At 41.7% G+C, this 21,983-nt stretch overlaps 1 protein-coding gene across 1 annotated transcript; it reads right to left on the bottom strand.

Annotated features, from left to right (window-relative positions):
• Positions 1-315: 315 nt before the first annotated feature.
• BHMT (betaine--homocysteine S-methyltransferase) lies at positions 316-21,690 on the bottom strand. Its single transcript, XM_036847075.1, has 8 exons — positions 21,565-21,690; positions 17,406-17,538; positions 10,797-10,915; positions 9,271-9,462; positions 8,751-8,898; positions 5,116-5,298; positions 3,437-3,665; positions 316-1,694 (listed from the first exon to the last, which is right to left on the bottom strand). The coding sequence occupies exons 1-8, from the start codon at positions 21,595-21,597 to the stop codon at positions 1,511-1,513; spliced, it is 1,221 nt and encodes a 406-aa protein (XP_036702970.1). The 5' UTR covers positions 21,598-21,690; the 3' UTR covers positions 316-1,510.
• Positions 21,691-21,983: the final 293 nt, after the last annotated feature.

Genomic DNA, 21,983 nt, shown 5'->3' with positions numbered 1-21,983 from the left:
GGTTGAATAAAGGTATCTATTACCTATGAATGAAAGTATTAAATATTGAACCTGATTTGAGAGTGAGAAATGGTAGATAGCAATTGGTAAAAAAAAAAAAGTGACTTTTACTCTTTTCTTATTTCACCTCAGCCATATGCAACCTCTGAGAGTCGTGCTGCTTTGAAAAGAAATTGTGGAAATTCCTTTTCCCTTTAAATACTGCTGCCTTCTCCTTTAAAATTCTAGCATGCTTGTGTCTTTTTAAATAGAAACTGAGTTTATACAAGACTTAGCAAATTATAGAACAGAAATAAGATTCAAATACATCCAAGATAAGTCTCATTGCTCCTTTTATTTTAGTAGCTGAAGAGATTAGAATTTCCAAACAGCTATACCAATCCATGAATGTTTAGAAAGAAGCATGAACTCTTTCCTAATACATTGAGTAGCCATGTTTATTCTAATGCTCTTACTTCAGACTTGAGCTTACTTCTCAGGCTTGAGCTTTCAGAGTAGATACTACCAGGTAAAAATATAGTTCTCAATCTAGGAACCCCGGATAGAGTTTGGAGAATCTCTTTTTCTTTATTATATATATTTTTTAAAGCTACCAAAGTAACACAAGACCATTGCTCCCCAGTCTTACTGACGGGAGGTATTTAGGTGGATCCAGCCTAGAAAAAGATGGAGAGAGCCTGGGTACCAATCCCTTCTCGGCCTCCCCAGTGGTCTGAATGCTTCTTAGTGGTAAAAATGGGTCAGAAAAGACAGGGAACAACTCTGGAGCTCTGAGCTTTGAATGTTTACTGATCAGGTCCCATAGGACTGATTTTCTAAGAAGAAACTTAAAGGAATAGCAAAGTCCCCATAGCTGGTGTCCCATAGCAGTGTTTTTCAATCTGTGGGTCAAAACTCATTAATGGGTCATAAAATCAATTTGAGGGGTCTTAACCAGCATAGTATTTTATTAATGAAATAGGACAGAAAGGAATGGAATAAAAAATACCAGAATGGATCACATTTTATTTCAGTGGTTGTACATGTACTTTACTGGGTCATTATATCAATATAAATTGTGTTTCTTATGAAGGGTCATCTTCAGAAGAGCTTGGAAGTCACTTTCCTATAGCACTTTGTCTGTCCCCGTCTGGTTGCTGAGCCATTTATGACAGCTCACATCTCATCCTCCTTACTAGCCTGCAAACTTCTTGAAGTGGGACTAATGTCCAAATTACTTTTCCTTGGCCACAGTGATTTCCTTAATACCGTGTACGTGGTGGGTGCTTAGTAAACCTGTTTAATATTTGCTTCTTATTTATTTTGCTTTCAAGTTCTAAATATATACTTTTTTAAATTGTCAAGTACTATTTGTAATTGTTTTGTTCAGCTAATATCAATCTTTACATGTAGGCTGGGGTTCATATAAGCATTGCCTTTTAACCATCTTTTCCTTATTTTTGGAATTGTGGCCCAAACATAGACTTCCAAACATAGAGGAAGTCACTGAAAATGGGTTCCGCTGAGGCTGTTATGCAGATCTGAACTTCTGTTTTTCAAAGAGCTCTCTCAGCTGCTGCTCGGTCGTGGCTTCTTTCTGCTGCATAAGCTCGGCTGTTCCTTTGGTCACTCCCCAGGCATCCGGCTTTGACATAGAAGGGTTGTACGGCCTGCCTGAGGCTATCCGAAGATTCTCCCAGTATTCCTTCCTGGCCCTGGGGGAACAAAACACAGCAGAAAACATAATGTCTCTTATGACCTAGCCTCAGAAGTCAGGAGGACTTCTCCCTGAGCTTCCATCTCTAGGTCACTGAGCTAAGACACCTCTGTAGAGCTGTCTTTGGGCTTTTGAGAGTGTGTCCATTGAAACACATTTATCTTTTTTTTCAGAATCTGTAGGTCTAAAGTTACTTTGAATTTCTTCTTTTTACATACACATAGGTTCAAAAGCTAAGAGTTTAGAATAGGGACATTTTCTATCCAAATTACCCTACCTCTCCATCCTCACTTTCTGGCACTCTACTTCCTGAGCCAGCTGAGCCCACATTTGCTGCTCTCCCCAAAGCCAGTGTTGCTTCTGCACCTCTCACCCTGAGGATCCCGCCTCTGCCTCCTTTCTATTTCCCTTGTCTCCTAGTTCAGGCCTTGCCACGTTTGGTATCTCCCAGCAGAGATTTCCTCACAGGTTTCCCTGTCTCGGGGCTACTAAAACTTGCAAATCTAACTTTGTCTCGGACCACTTGAGACCCTCCAGGCTCCTCATTGCCTTGGGATGAGGTCATCTAGACCTCGTGAGCATGAACAAAGGCCACCTCCTGTTCCTGACCTGTGTCTTTACCAAATTCTGAATCCAATATTCTCAAACTTCTAGTTTCTCAGCACCTTGTTCTCTTGCCACCTCTCAGTGCTTCCCTCTAGGCTGTTCTCCTGTCTGGCAACCTAATTCGTCCTTCAGAATTCAGCTCTGGTGTTAGCTCTATAAGAAATTCTTCACCAACTTTCCCACCTTTCCCCCTGTGGGCCATTAGTACAGACTCCACAGCACCTGTGCACATCTTCATCCTTAACTTACCATACCAGTTTGAACTTAGCTGTTTATTTCTCTGCCTACTAGACTGTTACCTCCTTGGGGACAGGCCTGTGCCTTGTCCAGCGTGCTCCCTCAGCATCCACAGCAGTGTCTGACATAGTTGTGCTCAACTAATGTTGGCTGAACAGAGGGAAACTGCTCCCTCTGCTTGGGGTGCATCCTCCGCCCCCTTCTTTATCCCTTGGAAGCCTACTCAGCTCTTCAAAATCCAGCCCCAAAGTCCCTTCTTCTAAATTATCTATGAGGTGGAGATAGTTATTCTCTTCTCTTCATTGTTACTTTTTTATCCATGCCTCTGCTCAAGCAGTTAACTACAGTATAATACATCAGCTTTCTTCTCCATTTTCCCCAGTAGACCGTGAGATTCTCTTAGCCAGGGACCACAGCCTTTCATTTCTATATTCCTAGTGCCCTGCACATCGCCTGATGTGAAACTCTGTTTGTTTATTGTTCCTCTTCCCCACTGGAATGTAAACTCTGTGGGTAAAGACATTTTTTATCTCATTCACCACTGTCTTCCCAGCTCTAAGGTTCGTGCTTGGCACAGAACAGGCAATTAATATTTGTTGTACTTAAATCCTAACAACGGATTCACTGTTAGTGTCCACCACATGGACGGTGCTTTCCTAGAGTGTGAAATCACATTTCGTTGCAACTTACATTATTTATATTCTATATTCTTAAAGCTTTCCCCAAAAATCACTCCATAAAGCTACGTTATAAACATCTCTGTGAGAGAATTTAAAGAGGATAACTGATTCTTTATCATTACACAGCAAATAGGCTGCACTTTTTGTAATGACCTCATTTGGACATATTCATAATCTAAATGAGTTTGGTTTGGCAAATAGAGTTTAAGGTTCTTACCTTGCTCTAATCCAGGGTTTGGTGTGCATGTCCAAACCACTTCCCCAGCTGCCATGTTTTTCTGAAGCTGGTGGCAAAAATCCCCGTTCCGGGGCCAGCTCCTCTGCAATCGCCCTGATGTGGTAGGGCTCAAATCCACAGCACCCACCTATGTACCTGACCCCAAGGTTGTAGGCCTCTCTGGCGTATTTTTGAATATCCCATCTCGTTGCAACTCTGGGCTCCAGTCCTGTAATAAATGACACTCTGCTTAAATTTAAAAAAATATATTCAAAACAAACAGCTATAATAAATGTGTAATTTTCACTAAATGAGTTAGATAAGTTGTCAATATTTAGTTCCTAACTCTTAAAAACTATTAGCCATTTTGCATTGACATATCCAATTTTAAATACTGTGACAGCCGGACTTCAAGATGATTCCCAATGATCTCTGCCCTCTGATGTTCTCACCCTTGTGTGGACCCTCCTGTATTATATCAGGCTGGTCTGTGAGACCAATAGAATATGGCAGAAGGGATGGTTTGTGACTTCTGAGGCTAGGTCGTAAGAGACATTATGTTTTCTGCCTTGTTCTCTCCTGGAACATTCACCCCAGCTGCCGTGTTGTGAGAACACTCAGATACCACAGTGGAAAGGCCCATGAGCCAAGGAGCTGAGGCCTCCAGTCAACAGACAGCAAAAAACTGACCCTGACTCCTAACAGCCAACTGAGAGAGCCTGCAAGTAGATCCCCCAGCTCCCATCAGGCCTTCAGTTGACTATAACCCTTGCTAGAGTTTGGACTGCAACATATTAAGAGACTCTGAGCTAAGCTACTCCCAAATTCATGACCCACAGCAACTTGAGATATAATAAATATTTGTTGTTTAAAGCCACTAAATTTTGCAATAATTTGTTCTACAGCAATAAATACCACAAATGCCTTGCTGTTCTTCTTCCATGGTTCTTCTAGACTGATTATTTTCCAGGGTCCCTCTAGAATATGGGGTAAGGACCTTAGAATGAAATAGGAGGCTGGCCAGGCTCTGGGCCTGCTTACCCGTGGCTTGATTCTCCAGGTAGACTCACCCCCACTTCCCACACATGCTTTGTCCCTCTGCCCAGACTGCAAGTATTCCCCCCCTTCATCTGCTTGGTCTCTTCATTCAGATCTGTTACACAGTAACCCAATGATGGTAACTTCCCTCTGCCCCCCAAACTCAGATATTGCTAGAATATCTGAGCAACATTCAGAATAGGAGAAAAGTATCTCGGCAATAACCTGGTCTAAACTACTTATTTTTTCTGATGAGAAAATTAAGATCTGGGAGAACTAAGAAATTTTGCTAAGGTTCTGCAACTTAGCAACAGAGCTGGAACCAGAAACAGAATCTTCGCTGATCCTACCCAGGAGGGCATCCTTTTTGCCAACTCCAGGTATGACGAATTGGTTGTCTGCCTAGGTGTTGACTCACCTTTGATTTTACATTTAAGTTCAGAGGTCTTTTTTGCTTGCCGGTCCTGTCTTTTCCTAATGTCTAATTTAAAAGTTTTTGGGTTGCAAGGAGAGAAGCTGGGGGCAAGAGATGAGGAGATATGCAGCCATTACTTTACATGATAAAGCTCTATGGCTAGAGATTTCTTTGGAATTTGTCAAACATAAAGACCCTGAGATGATTTATAAAACGTCTGTCTTACCAAAGGGGAATTCTGGCAGGTCGATAAATCCCTGTTTGCCGCAGTCAGGAGTGTGGTAGGCCAAGGGCTGACTCATCAGGTGGGCTTTCAGTCCCACGGCCTCCAAGCCTTCTTTCATGAGCTTCACTGTTTGTAAGCTAGTTGTGAGATCAAAATGGCAGTTCACGCCAACGATGGAAGCTCCTGCAAGTGGGAAGAACATTTGAGCTTTAGGGATTCACCAGGTACCAGTGGGCCCAACTCTCCTCTCACTCAGGGAGCTTTTATTTGGAATGGGGAATTGGAAATATGGCACTGGGTCCCTGCAAACTTATCTTACCCTTGGGCAAGAATGATTAGTAACAGGCAGCAAGTGCTTTCTGCGAACAGTGCTTTGAAGAGTCAGATATAAGTGAAGTGTCGTTTATGCACACTTGGCTGTCCATCTTTTTTTTGAAAAAAATAATCATTATAAGAAGTTTTTTTAACTTCAAATTTTAGTAGTTGTTAAAAAAAATCATTATTGGAGTGTTCTTTAACTTCAAATTTTAGTAGTCATTTTTTCAATCTTTGACATTATATTTGCAAAGCATGATAATTTTTCACGACTCCCAGCTGCCCCATGGCACCTGTGGTTACCATACCACTCATCTGAGGAATAAGTCAATGTTTCCTTTTATCAGGCCAATTTAATAATATTATTAAGTTTCTTGGGCATAGCAGCAGAATGTAATTTAGGAAAAGGTTTTTCTGAAACTTTCATACAAGTGAAATCATATAGTATGTGTCCTTTCCTGACTGGCTTATTTCACTTAGTACAATGTTTTCAAGGTTCATCTCTGTTGAAGCATGTGTCAGAATTTCATTCCTTTTTATGGCTGAATGATATTCCATTGCATGTACATACCACATTTTGCTTATCCATTCATTAGTTGGACACTTGGGTTGTCCTCCAAAAAGGACTTTTTTGATGAACTCGTGGCCTAGGATTTTGTAGCTGGGATATAGAGATGCCAAGAACAAGGAAAGGAAAGGCTCTCATTCTGGCCGCAATGAGAGCGGCACAACGTCCAGATTCCAGGAGCAGCAGAGCTGACGCTACACGCTGTGACCTGCAGTGTTCAGTGGCAGGCATCTTAGCGGTCCTCACTGGCCTCGGCCTGCAGTTCACTCTTCATTTTTGTTCCAATCTGGCCTCACTCCCCGTCATTCCTCTGAATCGGTTTTTGTTAAGGGCACCGATGACCTCAATCTTGCCAAATCTAGTAGTCGCTTCTCTCTTCTCATCTTACTCAACGTCTCTTGGCAGCATTCAACCTCGTGGCACTCTCTCCGTCATCAATACTCCCCTTCTCTTGGCTTCTGAGAACTTCCCCCACTCTCTGAGAGTTGCTCCTGCCTCCCTGGCTGCTTTTTTTTTTTTTTTTTTGTTGTGTGCTGACCCCTCCTCAAGGCTAAACCTTTCAGTCCTGCAGTGTCCCAGGATGCCACTGAGCCATCTTCTCTTCTGCATCTACACTTCCTTTTCAGCCCCAGGCTCTCAATACCATCTATATCCAGACCTCTCCCAAGCTTCTCTCTCTAACCCTGACCTTTCCACTGGGTTCCAGACTGGTATATTCAACAGCTTACTGAACAGGGTCACTTGGATCTTGACTACCTTTTTCTTTTTCTTCTTTTCTCTTTCTTTCTTTCTTTCTTTCCCTTTCTTTTCCTCCCTCCCTCCCTTCCTCCCTTCCTTCTTTCCTTCCTTCCTTCCTGGTGTTCTGCAGCCACAGTTTCTCTTTCCTTGGTAGATATCATTACATTAATGAAGTAATCATATTTTGGCTATTTATTGGATGTCTATTAGGTATAAAGGTCCTTGTAAGGGGTTTTAGAGAAATATAAATAAAGGACACCAAAGATTTTATAATTTAGCACAGGGCTTCCCAAGGTTTGCTCTATGAAAACAAGGTTCTATGATCATTAAATTGGGCAGTAGTTATTTACTGTAGTCCCTTCTTGGAGACTGCCAGTATGCACGAACACGTCAAAGCCTCTGAGAAGTTCTGCAGTCAAGAGGCTGCTTAACTTGTCTTAACACAGCATTTTCTATCTGTGTGTAACTGCAGAACCCTATTAACAGTCTCACAGATTGGAAAATGTCATCTGAGGATACGCTAAATGTGCGACACAGCTGCTGAGAGGAGGAAGTGATTATTTGGGGTAGGGATGACGATGTAAGGGCACATGGAAGTTGAACTAACATTGGAAGTTGGACTAGATTTGTGAGATGGATATTGACTAAGGACCCATCATGTGCTGGGTGCTGTGCTGGGCACATGGTACTCAGTGCTGAGCCAAGCAGACATAGTCTCTGCCCTCTGGGATTTTACAATCAAGTGAGAGAGCCAGACATTCAAGACATAAACTAAAGAGATAACTGGGGAGTTCTGTGAAGGATATAAACAGGGTAGAGTGAGGTCAAGCACTGTGGCCAATCACTCTGAACAGACTGTCAGGGGAAGGAGTAGATGCAGGCGAAGAATCCCTGCCATTTAACAGTTGGGATGATGAGGGTCTCCTCTGATCATTTTGAAACATATTAATTTGGTTTCTCCCCTCATTTTTAATATGTATAATAAAAAATTAGGATTCTACAATGTCATTCCTAAACCTAAATAATTATTATTAGTGATGAGTATGAAGTGACTTTCATGAAATATTAAGAGTTGGATAAAGATGAGAAATTAAACAATCAGCCAATCAAAATCTCTGTTCCACAGAGTCAGTCAGACTCTTCCACGGACACTGTGTTATTCCTCAGGTTGAAAATGAGGCAGCTTTGAAAACAGTCTGTGAATTTTCCCTAATTGAAATGCAACCCAATATTAGGAATGGAAATTATATAAAAAGATAAATTAGGTGCTCAGTGTCTCATATCAAAGGATTTTTAAATTTATTATGCCAATTACAAAAAGTAAAGCATACCAGTAATTTATGAGAATGGAAAAACTTTGGCAAAGAGGGCAACTGACTTAAAAGTTATTAATGTCTAAAGACCTCAACTTCAGATAATTTAAAATAAAACATAATTTTTTCCTAATGTTCCTTTTGATTTACTAAAATTCTTCTCATTTCCAGGTGTTAAACCTTCAGCGTAGGTCTAATTGCCCATTTCAAAAGGCTGGTATGTGTGTGTATGTATTTTTTTTAACATTTTTTTCTCTTTGGGACTCAATAATGATATTATAGATATTCCTAAGAAAGTAAATTAATGGTTTTCCTGTAACAAAAGTAGTATATAGTGATTCATAGATGGACCTGCATTTGTATGTCATTTAAAAGACACAGTAGGGGCTTCCTTGGTGGCGCAGTGGTTGAGAATCTGCCTGCCAATGCAGGGCACACGGGTTCGAGCCCTGGTCCGGGAGGATCCCACATGCCACGGAGCAACTAGGCCCGTTGGCCACAACTACTGAGCCTGCGCGTCTGGAGCCTGTGCTCCGCAACAAGAGAGGACGCGATAGTGAGAGGCCCGCGCACCGCGATGAAGAGTGGCCCCCACTTGCCGCAACTAGAGACAGCCCTTGCACAGAAACGAAGACCCAACACAGCCAAAAAAAAAAAAAAAAAGACACACTAATTGCAAACTGGTCAGAACGCATCATCACCTGCTTTAACCAGACGCACTGCACACTCGCCAGGGGCCACGCCGTGCAAATCTCCCTCTGGGCCGATGCACATGGTCGCTGCCACCGGTTTCCCAGATGCTTTCAAGGCTTCAACTGCCCATACAGCCTCTTCAACGTGTTCAAAATACTGAAATAAGTTAAAGTCAAGATACTTTTAATCTTGTTTCTTCCCAAATAATTTGAAAACTTATCCTACTGCATATTAACTTAATTATCCCCAGATGGGTGTTTTTCAAACTCTGAGTTGTGACCCATTAACATTTTAAAAACAGAATAGAATGGTGATTTCTGCGACTTACAGTCCAAAGGTTTGAAGAACACTATGTTACATTAACTGAATCACATTTAGTTGAAGCCCTAAATTGGAAAAACATTTCAAAACTAAATATTACAGCTACTAGTCATGACTGGTACCTAACCCCACATGGTCCTCATGAGAGTAAAAGGCAAAGAAAATGTCCTAAGTGTCCTCGTCTCATCTTAGATCGTATCTGTTTACCTCTGCGATCAAAAAGTCCACATTCTTCCTCATGAAGACCTCTAACTGTTGCTGGAAGACTTTTTTGACTTCAGTTTCTCTCTTGCAGCTAAGGTACGAAGGTGTCTGGCTCACGCCTCCTGCCACCAAGGCGTCTCCCTCATCAGCCACTTGCCGGGCAATATCACAAGCAGCTTCATTGACTTTCTGCCCCTAAAATGGATGAATTTATGATACATCTACATTTTCATGTGAAATTGAAGCAAAATTGTTATTCAAATATCCATATCTCAGTTGTATGTTACAATAGTGATTTTATTCCAGAAAAAGACAGTGGTGGAATAGTTCAGTGCTTTATGGAGTTGAGCAATTTGCAGTAACAACACTGCCAATAACAGTGATTAAAAAAAAAATCTAATGATGGTATTTAGGATATTACATCATACCAAAGATCTGTAAGAGGGTAAAAGTCTTCACATAAAAGGATCCAGTATCCTCCAATGCCTAAGCTGCACTTAGAAGAATACCTAGCAAATAGTGGTGATGATGATAATGATTTGCTTTTATGATTAATAAGAATAAAATTCAATTTAAACTACTACAGAATTCATGACTTTTTGTCATTATGTATTTTCTCAACAGATACACGTATCACAAGTAAGGTCTTTTCTAATTATTTAGACAATAAAAATTGATGCTTGTCCTCAAAAAACCCCAGTACTATAGATCACACAGACTCATGTAATTTTAGAATTCCTTTTTCATTTTAGAGATGAAGAAATTGCTGATTTGATGGGATAAGTAAATGGTTTGCCCAACATCACACAGTTGATTGTAGCTGAGCCTGGAAGATTCTAGGTTCACTGAGTCCTAGCATATATGAACTTTCTCCTATACTGTGTCACATTAAAAAATTGTAAAGATGTAAGAGTTTCAGACTTCCCTGGTGGCTCAGTGGTTAAGAATCCGCCTGCCAATGCAGGGGACACGGGTTCGAGCCCTGGTCCGGAAAGATCCCACATGCCGCAGAGCAACTAAGCCCACGACCCACAACTACTGAGCTTGTGTGTCACAACTACTGAAGCCCACGCGCCTAGAGCCCGTGCTCCACAACAAAGAGAAGCCACTGCAATGAGAAGCCCGCGCACTGCAGCAAAGAGTAGCCCATGCTCTCTGCCACTAGAGAAAGCCCGCGGGCAGCAACGAAGACCCAACGCAGCCAAAAATAAAATAAATCAATAAATAAAATTTATTTTAAAAAAAGATGTAAGAGTTTGTAAGGATACTCATTCAGCAACTTAGTCAACAGACTGAGAGAATCATTAATAGTTAAATACTTCTTTGATCTGCTTCATTAAATGCCTTTCTGTTAATTTGGGGGACGCTAGCTAAAACCTAAGAATATTATTCACACATACCTCGTTTCTGTATTGTTTAAAACAAAACAGAACTCTAAAGAGGCTCAACACTTTTCTCTATGAGAGCTTTGGTAATGACACGCGTGTCTACTGTGTCCTTCTAAGAGTGCCATGTATGGTGTTACTCACGGATATTTTCTCTGCAACATAGTTTCCCCTGTTCTCCAGCTTGTCTTCACTGGCGTAGAAGGTGAAGGTCTGCATGACATTCGATCCAGCTCTGAGGAATTCTCGATGAAGCTGGCGAACTGGGAGATTGAATGAGGGAAATGTATTCATTGTTAACAGTTTATTAGTCTGTGATGCTTTCAAAAGGCTCTCAGACAAACAAATATGAAAATATCTGTTTAAATTCCTGGTTGCCTGGCATTTGCTCATCCTGGGGGCTAATGAGAGGTGGATCTGGAGTCTCTTGCCAGGAGGAAGAGATTATCTCTGCCATGGATGTGGGGTGAAGGGAAGAGGGAGGTCCCACAGAGGAGGAATCATCTCAGTGCTTTTGCCAGGCAGAGAAGATGGGGAAGGGCATTCCCTATAGAGGGAACAGCCCGAGCAAAGACAAGGAGGCAAGAAAAGTCTTGGCATTTGGGGGAGTGGCAAGCAGTCTGAGTGGCCGGAGTTGAGGATATGCTGGAGAAGTGGTGGGAGATGCACTTGGAAAGGCGGGCTGTCAGGTAGAGTGTAAAACAGCCTAACACATCATCCCAAGGAGTCAGGCACCAGACCACAGGTATCAGTGTTTGTGTTTTTGTTTTGTTTTTTAATTTATTTTATTTATGTATTTTTGGCTGTGTTGGGTCTTTGCTGCTGCACGCGGGGTTTCTCTAGTTGCGGCGAACAGGGGCTACTCTTCGCTGCGGTGCGCGGGCTTCTCACTGCAGTGGCTTCTCTTGTTGCAGAGCACAGGCTCTAGGCACGCAGGCTTCAGTAGTTGTGACATGTGGACTCAGTAGTTATGGCTCACAGGCTCTAGAGCACAGGCTCAGTAGTTGTGGCGCACGGGCTTATTTGCTCCACGGCATGTGGGATCCTCCCGGACCAGGGATCAAACCCGGGTCCCCTGCATTGGGGATTCTCAACCACTGCACCACCAGGGAAGCCCAACTCAGTGTTTTTGAAAGATAATTTTGGTAGTAGAGTGAAATAAGTGTTGGAGAAATGTTCGCAATCTAGGTTCATGGGTGAATACCATGTGGCGAAGCTTTCATTGGCTGGAGGAAATATGGTGGGAGATTTCTTTCTTTTTTTTTTTTTTTCCATATAATCAAATGTATGCAATTTAAAGAGTTATCCTTTGCTCTAAAATAGTGGTCCTAAACCTTGGTTGCCCATTAGATATCCTGCAAGCTTTTCAAAAATTATGAATGTTAGTGTCAAATCCACATATATTCTAATTTAATTGGTTTGGGGTAAGGCACAAGCAAGTTTTTTTTAAAGGTTTCCCAACTGATTCTTATTTTCAGTTTTGTTGAGAATCACCATTCTAAGAGAGCAGGAGAATGTTTCTTTTATAAAATTATAGTGAGACTTAGATGGTGTTTTGTTTTTGTCAGGAGAAATGACTGGACAGAGTAAGGAATCAACAGTCATATATCGAACCCTAAAATTTATTTTGAAATTTCAGAGACCTATAAAATCTGCAGGTCTGGGAACAACTACATTAGACGCTAGGAAATTATTAGGACACTGGTGTTCTTAGCCCTTCAGAGGCTAAGACTGGAGATTAGTCTGGCATCTTTGCAACCCAGATGCCTAGTAGAGTGCCAAGAACATAGGAAGCTCAGTTTTTGTTTATAAATGGACAAAAAGGTGAGGCCAAAAAAGCTTTTGAATTTCAGAGAATGGATTTCTAAGCTTGAAGCCAAATCTCTGCTTTTAAAATCATGGAACCTTTCGTTCTCAGTGGGAACTTAAAAGCATGCCTAAATTAGGGGGTTTCAAAGTTGTTTTAATTAGCAGCAGAATCAACTGAAAACGCTTATATACAGTCAATCAGATAAACACAGAGTGCTAAGGTTGGAGCAAGGGAGAAGGGACTACAGACTTGGTATCTGGGACAGAATGGTTTATGAATAAGAAGTCCACCCAGCTGGCCCTTTGATGGATTTCCAGAGACTGTAAAAAAAAAAAAAAGCAAAAACCCTGGAATGGTGTGCAAATTGTTTGCATGTATGTACATTGTATAGTGCTCAGAGGGCCTATAATCTTTTATCAGATTTTTTTCAGAGGGCAGTGAATCAGAAAGGTGAAGACAACTTTTCACTCTTAATAGATTTGATTATTCCGTCATGCTTCTTAAAAATGCCATGCTTCTCAAAGTGTGACCCTACTAGACTCGCTTGGGGACAATTAAAAATTCAGATTCCTCAAACCCCTCCAGACCCAGGGAAACTGAATTCATCGCCAAATTCAAAGCTGATTCCACTGAGTGCAAGAACCACAACTTTTGGCATAAATTTTAGTAGGAGAGTTAGTCTGGTAATTTCTGAATATTCTTTCAATTTCTATTTTCTGTTTCCTCCCATCATAACACTATGAGTCTTCATCCTGTAACCAACAATAGGGTATGACTGGTTCCTATGACAATGATACAACTTATGCTAATTAATTATATTCATTTTATGGCTTTACACTCTTCATTATACTAGTTTTATTTTAGCATCACAGGAGCTAAATATTACCAACTTATGTGTGTGTGTGTGTGTGTGTGTGTGTGTGTGTGTGTGTGTGTATGTATAAAACATATGACCTAGACATATATGTACAGAGTATAGATATTACCTTGTGCATTTACTTGAGAAATGCAAGTCTTTGAAATTCCACAGCAAACTGTAAAAGGTCAAATAAAAATTTGCAGTATTTCTTCAGTGGGATAATAAATTTGCAGTAAAATCATTTGGCAGCAAAATGTCACCTGAACTAATGTGAGGATATTTATAATTGTATCCTATTTAGTGTGGGTAGTCATATATTTTGATGCAAAAAGAGTATTTATGTATAAAAGAGTATTAATGTGTTTGATGGGGCGTAGGGGAGCACTTCAGACCCTAATAAGAGCATTATGCAATATGTAACATATGTAATGTATTAACTTTCTAAAATTCCCACAAATTCTGAATTCTAAGATGCATTTGGCCCCAAAAGGGCTTGGATAAGGAATTGCAGACCTGTAGCATAACCTTCCCTTTCTCACTGCTTCCAGCACTAAAAAGTCAAGTCCAGGCACCAGTCCTACAAAAGTGTTTTGGGTGCCGTCCAGTCTACAGGGAAACTTTTCAGGGTCTATATGAATTCTAGTTATTACCCAGTCAAAATTAGAAAAGCACCTGCAAAAACAAATTCATTTGCATAAAGTAGCATGACAATGACCACCGCTCTCATTTAGAGCATGAATGTTTTAAATACATTTCACCACCCCCCACCCCAGAAAAGGTTAAAAACATCCAAGGTCGTATGAAATGGTTCTTTGAAGATAAGTTACAAGCAGATTTGTCTTTTCTGATGCGTCCTGTAGTCCACTGTGGTTGACAGAGTTTGAACTAGGCACTGGCAGAGCTGAATATAGGGGATTTCAGTCTGTAGCAGAAAGGATTAAACCTAATGACTCAGTATCATGGAGTTTTCATTAATTCTTGAAAAGCAAGGAGCTCCCAGAAGAAAAAGTAAAGCAAATGCTCAATGCATTTAAATAAGCTCAAAATATTCAAGACACAAATGGCCAAGAGATCAAATGTGCTGTTTCTGCATTAATAAAATGAAAGAAAATCGGTATCAGAGCAGATTCTCTTGAGCTCCTCTAATGTGTGACTTTAAAAAAGTAAACGTGACTAACAAAATTGAAATTTCCAGTTTAAACAACAGTCTTATTTTGTTTCCATGGCAGAGTTTGGGCAAAGGTAGTTTATCGTTAATGTCAGTTTGGCCCAAGAAATATTTCACTCTGAGTTTAACCCAGCAAGCAGACCTTAAGAAACAAACCATAGATATATTAGAAATCCTTACTCTCAGGTCTTAATTATGCCATTGTGTTCCTTACATCCCTTCAACACAATGCTTCTGAAGGTGGGGTTTACTTTGACATCATTTGGAGACAAGTATTATAAATATGCAGGTTCCTGGACCCATCACAAACCTAATGAAACCAAATCTATAAGTGGGGCCTGGGAATTTATTATTTTTAACAAACTCCGCTGGTGAAACTAAAATTTGAGAACTCTTGTTGGTTTAGCTTCCAAAGCTTACTAATTTCATTTTTTTTAAGGGTACAACACAGTATTATTTCTACTTTTATTTGGAAATATAAAAGTTGCATACATTTGCTAGGTTTCATAGTGTGACTATGGCTCTTTTATTTGGATACTTTTTACAGTGTGATTTGAATACATTTCTGTACTTCTCTAGCAGTAATAGATTAATACAACCAAGAATATTATCAAGAGAGGAAGCAACTCACTCAAGTTAATAACAATAGTGAATAGTTGTAGTGTTTAACATGAGCCAGGCACTCTTTTGAACAATGCACATATAATTTATTTAATCCTCATAACAACTTTATGAGGTAGATGTCAATATTATCTCGGTTTTCTTAGCTAAGTAATTTCCCCAAGGCCACACAGCCTAGTGGCTGTGTCCGGATCTGATCCAGTTTGTCTGGATCCAGAGTCTGTACTGGATCTCAAAGCTGTACTGTCTCTCAGTTTATGTTCTTCGTTAGTTTCCATCCTTCATCACTGAGTTCATTGGAATACGCTCTTCTTTAACATCAAAAACATCTGTTTATTATCTTATACAATATTCACAAGAACTCTGGTTTCCTCTGAAAGATTTAAATTCTTTCAAAGTGTTGGTTGCTGACGGCTCCTGGCTGAGACCCTTCCTAGGAAGTGCCCTAGGCCAAAGGGCACTCCTTTGCCCAGGATTAAGCCCTCTCCTGGAGGAGGGGAGGGCTGACAGCTTGTGCGCAGGGCTTGGTCTGTTAGTAGGGGAAAAACACAAAGACCTAGACCCCTTGCCTCAATTTGGAACAACTCTGAGGGGCCTGTGCAATTCCAGAGCTCCCTGAGAGATTGGCTGGGCTCTCTGTTACAGCTCTTCACAGCTTAGTTCCGGTTCCTCCCTTTGCCCAGTCCTGCTTCCCTCACTCCCTTAGTTCACTCCCAAGAGTAGAACTCTTGAGCACAACTCTCTACTTCATCATGTGTTTTCTGAGTGGTCTGACCTGCAAGAGTTGAAGCCAGAACTAGTCATAGGAAATAACTCTGAAGGCATCATTTTAGAGTCAGATCTCCTTCTGACTAGCTAGGAATGAGCACCCACACATCACAGGTGATGGAGCTCCCAGTATGCTCTAGGGGTGCAACTATTAAAACTTCAACCTGTAGTGAACTAGGATGAGATGCCCTTGGAAGGGAATGCACTTGCCGGTACACTATCTCAGATGTTTGAGAGGTTCAGGGGAAGTAGTAACTATAAGGATTCCGGAATTAGATGGCTATTGTTGGGTACCACCAAAGTACTGGAGAAAGACAATGAAAGGCTACAGGTGAGTCATCACCGATTTCAGGCAATGTGTGAAAGTCTGAGGATCTTCTGGGTGGTATGTAAAGAGACTCAGTTCCTGTTGCTAGAGAACAGAAAAACTGAGGCTCTGGCCCAGGACTAAATTACATAGGGAGCAGAGTTCCAAAGTTCCAGAGTTCTCAACTGGGAAAGCATTCTATTGCCAAAAGTTAGGGTCTGATTAGGAAGAAATGGGACCCTTAGATCTGGAATAAAGACATATGGGTGAATTAACCCATCAGCCTTGAAAACCTACATCCCTCGGAACTCCATGGGCCTGCAAAAGTGGCCCATTCCTCCCTTTTAAAGATTAAATCTTCGCTATTGCTTGAGGATGATACAGAGGCCTTAAAAGACAGCATTTATCCCCTTCAGATTGCATCCTACCTCCCCTCCTGTCCATAAAAGATTTGTGGTCAAAAAAGTAAAGTGAGAATAAGGTTTGTGGGTGCAGGTGCCGGTTAGGTAGGTAGTTGAACAGGGTGGAGCTAGTATACAATGAATTTAACTAGTTGGCGGATACATAATGGAAGAGGGCTTATCTGCAAGATGGTGATTGTTGCTGTATCATGGAACTTACAGTGGGTTAAGGAGGGAAGGTGGACTTGTGGGGGGAGAATGGCTAAAACACACTAAAATGGTAGAGCCAGGGTCGTGATGAGATTGAAGAATAGGAGCACTAGAGAAAGTGAGCAGAAAAGATAGGAGAGGGTGGTCAGAGAATGTGGTTATTTGTCCTTGAGATTTCAGAGGTGGACAGCTATTGGCGATGGTGAGGTCTAGGAGAGGGTTGCTAAGGTGGGGATGGAGGAAAAGTTTGCTGGAGATGAGGAGGAGATCAAGGCACTAACAGGAAGAGTGCTGGATGGATCACATGTATGGGTGTTGAAGTCAACTAGAGTGTTGAAGAAGGGAGGGGCAGAGAAAGGCAGTGAGCCAGGTTCTAGACTCATCTAGAGTGAGGACCAGGGACCAAGAGGTAGATATAGGTGACAGCAACAGGCCATTGGTACTTACCCAACAGGCAAATCTGTACTTATGTACCTAGCACAGTGCCCAGCAGGCAATAATAAATATTTGGATACCACGGCATGAATGTATCTGTTTGATGGCATGCTTCTAGACTTGGGTCAACATAGTGGTCTTTTATGAGAGCTTAGAATATAGCTGTGCACCAACCTGCTTCTGGGTGTTCCACAGCAGCTTCTGGGGTCCAGGGCCCTGCCTTCACATAGCCCCTCTTCTCCAGTGCAAAGACAAAACCTCCATCTCCAATCACGACCTCTCCAGAGTTTAACCGTTCTAGGATACCCTAAAATTACAGAAGAGGAGGAAGAAAAGTTGTTACTTGAATTTTTTTTTTTTTTAACTTTAGTTTTTGTGTGTTTAATTTCAAGCATACAGAAAAGTACAGAGACTAATACAACGCCACGTACCTACCACGCAGATTTAAATTTGACATTTCTCTCCAAATTTGCTTCACTTGTTCTTTTAAGAAATAAAACTTCATTGACAAAATTGAAGACCATTTTGTAACCTCCGATCCCATTCTTCACTCTTGGGATGGATGATATAAATAAATTTTACAGTAGGATCAGACATCAACCAGTAAAGATCTTTGCCACTCCTAGCACTGGGGCAGGCCCTGGGGCCTCTGCTGCTGAGCGTTAGTCATCTTGGTTACTGGATTGTAAGGGAAGTGAATGGACCCAGGGTCTGGGGTGGTGAGAGATGAGGGTGTTAGGGCAGCTGCTATTACAAGTCTATGTGAAAGTACTGCTGGACCATCCTGGACCATTTTTTTTCCTTTTCAGAGATGTTACTTGAATTTTTAAGACAATTTTCTACCTTTAGAACTTTTGCTATCATATTCTTGAGAAGTATGATTTCTTTAGAATTCTCAGAAAATATATATTTTATACAGAAATTTGTGACTATAAGGAGAATCACCAGAATGCTAATATATTGAAAGTTTGTGTATCCATGTGTATGTGACAGGGATGGGGTCTTTCAGAACACATTAAAGAGTATTTGAAGAATATTGTGGGAGGATGTTATGTTTGAATAAATATCTTCAGAGGGGTTAAATGAAAAGGTTTTGTTGTAAAGCCTCAAATAAATACTTAAGCACACCTTCTTAAAATGGTGATTGTTAGTCTTTCTTCTTATTCTATCAATAAACTAAAGAGAGGATTGTATTTTATAAAGAAGTTGAAGTGGCATACAATGCTATTAAGGCATTTAGAGACTGAAAAGTCAAAAGATATTTGGTGAAGACAGAAGGAAGGAGATACTACCACAAAGATGGACAAATCAATACCTCCATACCTATTCCATTTACAGTACTATGCAGTAATTACCCTGGTGTTAATAGAGAAATTTTGAACTTAATATTTTCAAAGGGCTTTGTAAATTAGAAAGTAATTTTCTAGTGTAACCATTTTTTTTTAATTTCAAAAAATCATAGCCTTTAAAAATAAAAGGTACCCTAATTCAATTTAGGTCACTCTGATTTTACAAATAAAGAATTAAGGTCCAGAGTCTCTGAGTAATTTATACATGGTCTCCCAGGTGCAGTGTATAGGGCCTCCTGATTCTTTTATCCTTCAATGGTATCTAGATTTGATTTTAAATGGGGGTGGGGAGGGTGAGATAGCCCTGCAAAGGCCATGTAAAGTAATAACTTGGAATGTACTTACCTGTTGCGTTCCATTTGTTACTAATAATCGTTGACAAAACAAATGCTGATATAACAAGGGTTACAAATTCTGTGAGAGACATTCGTAGGCTTTTCTATCTTAGGTCCTCACCAACTTCTGCCTCTCTCCCACACCATTTCGACAACTGGTGCTCGGAGAAAAGAAACATCTGACATTTCTACCTTAAAGCAGTAAAATAGGAGGACTATGCTATATATTCCTGAATAGCCCTTCCATATAGAAAAAATGTCAAGTATACAAGTCCATGAGATAACAAATACAAAAATATAGAATTGATCACATGTAATTTTGAAATCCAAATACCTGTCATGATTACAATGTGTCTAAATGTCACATTGTAGATTGACACATATACACTAATATGTATAAAACAGATAACTAATAAGAACCTGCTGTATAAAAAAATAGATAAAATAAAATTCCAAAAAAAAAGTCACATTTTAAAACTACAACTTTGATCGTTAGGACCCAATTAACAAGAAAAATAGATATATTGCTAGTCGGTGCAGTTGTATAAAAACATGAACAACAGTCAAATAAATGAGATATGACTGGCTACTAATTTTCATTTGGGTGAAATAATTCATGATATTTTGTTCAGTCACCTAGCAACTCTCATCGGACTCTTGTGTGTGTTTTCAAACTTCAGTAGCACAACACTTAAATGCACAGCATAGCTAAGAATCTGATATTTGGTGGCAGAGTGGCTAGTGGTGATTCAATTACCATGCTGTACATTAGTTTATTGAACAATTACATCAGGAAGAACACTCTCTTAGATTCTACTGCATTTTTAAATTACCTGAACTTCAGACTTTTTTGTTCCTAAGCTAAGTGGCTTTTTTTTTTTTTAATGGAATGTGCTATGAGAAAATGTCAAGATATTGTTCGTGAAAAAGTGTTGCAAAGGAATATGTGTAATATCAGACTTTTTGTTTAAAAAGTACATATTTGCCTAGACAATAAACTAGCAGAATATACAGCAAAATGTAGCAGACACTGTTCTTAGTGTTTTTCCTAGTTGTTTACAATGAACATGTGTTAGTTTTGTAACATATGTTTTAATTTTAATCAGAAGTATAGAAGTATTTTTGTCCATATTTTAACAGTGACAGGCATGGAAACAAGGTTACCAAAGAAACTTCTTTTTTTCTTCCCATCTTATGTCCATCTGTTGCTAAAATAATCCTTTAAAATGTTTCATTTTGTGAGTTTGAGTCTGGGGAAGTGGATTAGGATTTATGGCAATGTAAATCGGACCAAACCAAAAAAAAAATTTTTAAATCTCTATGGGAATCATCCTTTCCAGCCTACATCAACTATTCCTTTAGTAGATGTATGGACTGGCAAAATTCTCCACCTAACTGAACAGGTGACAGCCTATAATCGATTGTCATCTCAGCATCTTAAATCCTGGGACTGCATGGCATTTAAAAAATTTAATTGAATTAATTTTTTCCCTTGTGTGGAGGTCTTTTTAATTTGAGGCAGGGTCATCCCTTTAGAAACTAGGTGCAGCCCATTTCTAAAGGGATGGCTGGCAATGAATTTGGGAGGTGGCCCTGCCCCCATGGTCCTTACAGCTGCAGGAGTACAGTCGGCCTGGCCCTGTCTCCTTCGCTGCCATTCCCTGGGCTTCTGTCTGCCAGGCATGGAGTTGGGTGCTTTGACACCCAAGGGGCAAGCACATTCCCTACTCCCTCCGTCCTTCTCTTCCCACTCCTAACCATAGTCCTACTATCAGTGCATCCATCCATCCATTCATCCATCCATCTCCGCCCCCCGCCCCCCCCCCGCCCCCCCCCCCCCCCGTAACTAGACGAAGGCCCACAATCTGGACTGAAACACTCGTCCCCAGGGAAGGGCGGGCTTGTTACTGGGTTTTTATTTTTAAAACTTATTAACAGTCCTTCCTCAATATCTTACGGCCATTGTGCTTAATTTTTCTGAAACTGTCTTTTCGAGGCCCGCACGGTGCACTGTTCTGTGATCGCTGAAACCAAACTGCGGGATGAAAACTTACATCAACCAGACAACGCCAGAGCCTTAGGGCTGCGGCGGGGCGGGCTGGTGCGTGCAGCGAGAACCCTGCAAGGTAGGGGCCCTGAGACCCTAGGCGCCTGTGAGGGCGCGGCGTGAAACGGTGGGAGCCCGGGCGCGCGCCTCCCTGCCCTGCAAGCGCGGGGCGTCAAGGGGCGAGAGCGGGGGCACGGACACAGACCCCAGAGGAGCCCGGGGCACGCAGCAGGGCGACCCCGAGTCCCACCGCCGTGGGGCAGGGAAGTCGCACCTGTGGGTCTAGGAGCCGCATCTTGGGGGAGTGCTCTGGTCTTGGGGTGTGGGACTCAGAAGACGTTGGGAGTCTCAGCGCTTTGGGGGCGCTCTGAAGTTGGGGGTCACATAGTTCTAGAGGGCGCTCTGGTCAGGGGGCAGGAGTGGGGACTCAGGCGCCTTGGGGTCCTGCAGCAGAAGTTCTGGGGGGCCTTCTGGTCACAGTCAGGCTCTAAGGGCTCCTCTGCGCTCCCCGCGGCTGAGATGCGATGCGGGACTGGTTTGTGGATCGAAACTCAGAGCTTTGGCCGGGATGGACAGCGCCCTTGGGTCCCCTGCAGACTCACCTTTTTGGCCTTTTTGCCCCCAACTGGTGCCATCTTCGTGACGTCCCGGACAGACGGTACTTAACACGGATGAGGACCGGAGAGGTGAGCGTTTCCCCCTGCGAAGCCCGGAGCTGCACGGCGGCTGCAGCCGGGCTCTTTATACCCGCTGCTCCCGCGGGGTGGGTTTCCCCACCCCCGGTGCGGTCCAACGCGGGCCTCGGGCGGGGAACACGCCCACCAGCCCTTGATCCCGGCCTGTCGCTGCTTGGGAACCTGCGTAAGGAGGAGGTGATCGAGATTGTTCTGCCAAAATGGGTGAAACCATCCAGAAGTAAAATAAGAATAATAGTAATAATGCTGCCACTCGCTCAGGTTTCAGACGTACGGGTGCCCGGCCCTTCTTTTCCCCTCGCGGGTCCCCGACCCTGATTTCTCCC

This window comes from Balaenoptera musculus, chromosome 3, assembly GCF_009873245.2.
Source record: "Balaenoptera musculus isolate JJ_BM4_2016_0621 chromosome 3, mBalMus1.pri.v3, whole genome shotgun sequence".
NCBI lineage: Eukaryota > Metazoa > Chordata > Mammalia > Artiodactyla > Balaenopteridae > Balaenoptera > Balaenoptera musculus.
This window is presented reverse-complemented; position numbering and strand designations above follow the sequence as displayed.